General features: G+C 48.0%; 1 protein-coding gene across 1 annotated transcript; it reads right to left on the bottom strand.

Moving 5' to 3' along the window:
- Positions 1 to 231: 231 nt before the first annotated feature.
- Positions 232 to 861, bottom strand: LOC148575227 (uncharacterized). The gene has a single exon (XM_088506124.1). It carries the CDS (start codon positions 859 to 861, stop codon positions 232 to 234), a length of 630 nt encoding a protein of 209 aa, XP_088362250.1.
- Between the last annotated feature and the right edge of the window lie 224 nt (positions 862 to 1,085).

Genomic DNA, 1,085 nt, shown 5'->3' with positions numbered 1-1,085 from the left:
TCGGGACCCTGGATACACAGCCAATTTATGCGACATGAGTTCGGAGTCTATCCCAGAAATGTCGGAAGCTTTCCACGCGAAGAGGTCAGAATTTTCTTGTAGGAGTTTAGCCCGCTTCTGCTTCATTTCTTTGGCTAAACTGGCTCCAATGTTGGTGTTTTTTCTGACTTCTTGCCCGATCTGAACCTCCTCGGTCTTTCCTTCGAGTTGTGGTCGTAGTTCTTCTTTAGCTCAGATTCCTCCGAGCTCAATAGTGTTGACTTCTTTGCTTTTACTTCTCAGGTTCAAGCTTTCGTTGTAACACTTTCTCGCCAGCTTTTGATCTCCTCTAATGGTGACAATCCCCTCTGGCATTGGGAACTTCATGCAAATATGGGGGATAGAAACCACTGCTTCAAGCCGATTTAGGGTTGTCCTGCCTATCAGGGCATTATAGGCGGAGCCCACATCGACGACAATAAAGTCGATGCTTAGAGTCTTGGATCTCCTTCCCCTTCCAAAAGTTGTATGTAGGGGAATGAAACCTAGTGGTTTAATTGGAGTATCCCCCAATCCAAAGAGAGTATCCGGGTAAGCCCTTAACTCCTTCTCGTCTAATCCCAGCTTGTCAAATGTTGGTTTGAACAAGATGTCTGCTGAGCTCCCTTGGTCTACCAGAGCTCTGTGTAGATGAGCGTTGGCGAGAATCATTGTGATCACTACTGGGTCATCATGCCCAGGTACAATACCTTGTCCGTCTTCTTTGGTGAAGGAAATAGTTGGAAGGTCAGGTCCTTCATTCCCGACTTGGTAAACTTCTTTCAGGTGTCTTTTTCGAGATGACTTGGTCACCCCTCCTCCTACGAAGCCTCTCGATATCATATGAATATGTCGTTCGGGGGTTTATAGGGGCGGACTTCTTCGTCCGTGACCTTCATCGCCTCTTTTCCTTTTTCCATGATCGTCCGACCTTTTCATGAGATATCTGTCTAACCGACTGTTACGATGGGTAACCGGAGATTGTTGGGCTGGACTCACTGGGTTGGCCCAATCGTCTGAGGAAGGAAGCCTTCGAGCGGGTCTGCGTCTTGGGGGCCTCCGTCCGA

This window comes from Arachis ipaensis, chromosome B2, assembly GCF_059453495.1.
Source record: "Arachis ipaensis isolate K30076 ecotype BB chromosome B2, ASM5945349v1, whole genome shotgun sequence".
In the NCBI taxonomy this organism is placed as follows: Eukaryota; Viridiplantae; Streptophyta; class Magnoliopsida; order Fabales; family Fabaceae; genus Arachis; species Arachis ipaensis.
Note: the sequence above shows the minus strand (reverse complement) of the source record. Positions and strands in the feature narration are given on the sequence as shown.

Coding starts and splice junctions, on each gene's coding strand:
- LOC148575227 (XM_088506124.1), bottom strand. CDS start 861: ATGATATCGAGAGGCTTCGTAGGAGGAGGGGTGACCAAGTCATCTCGA.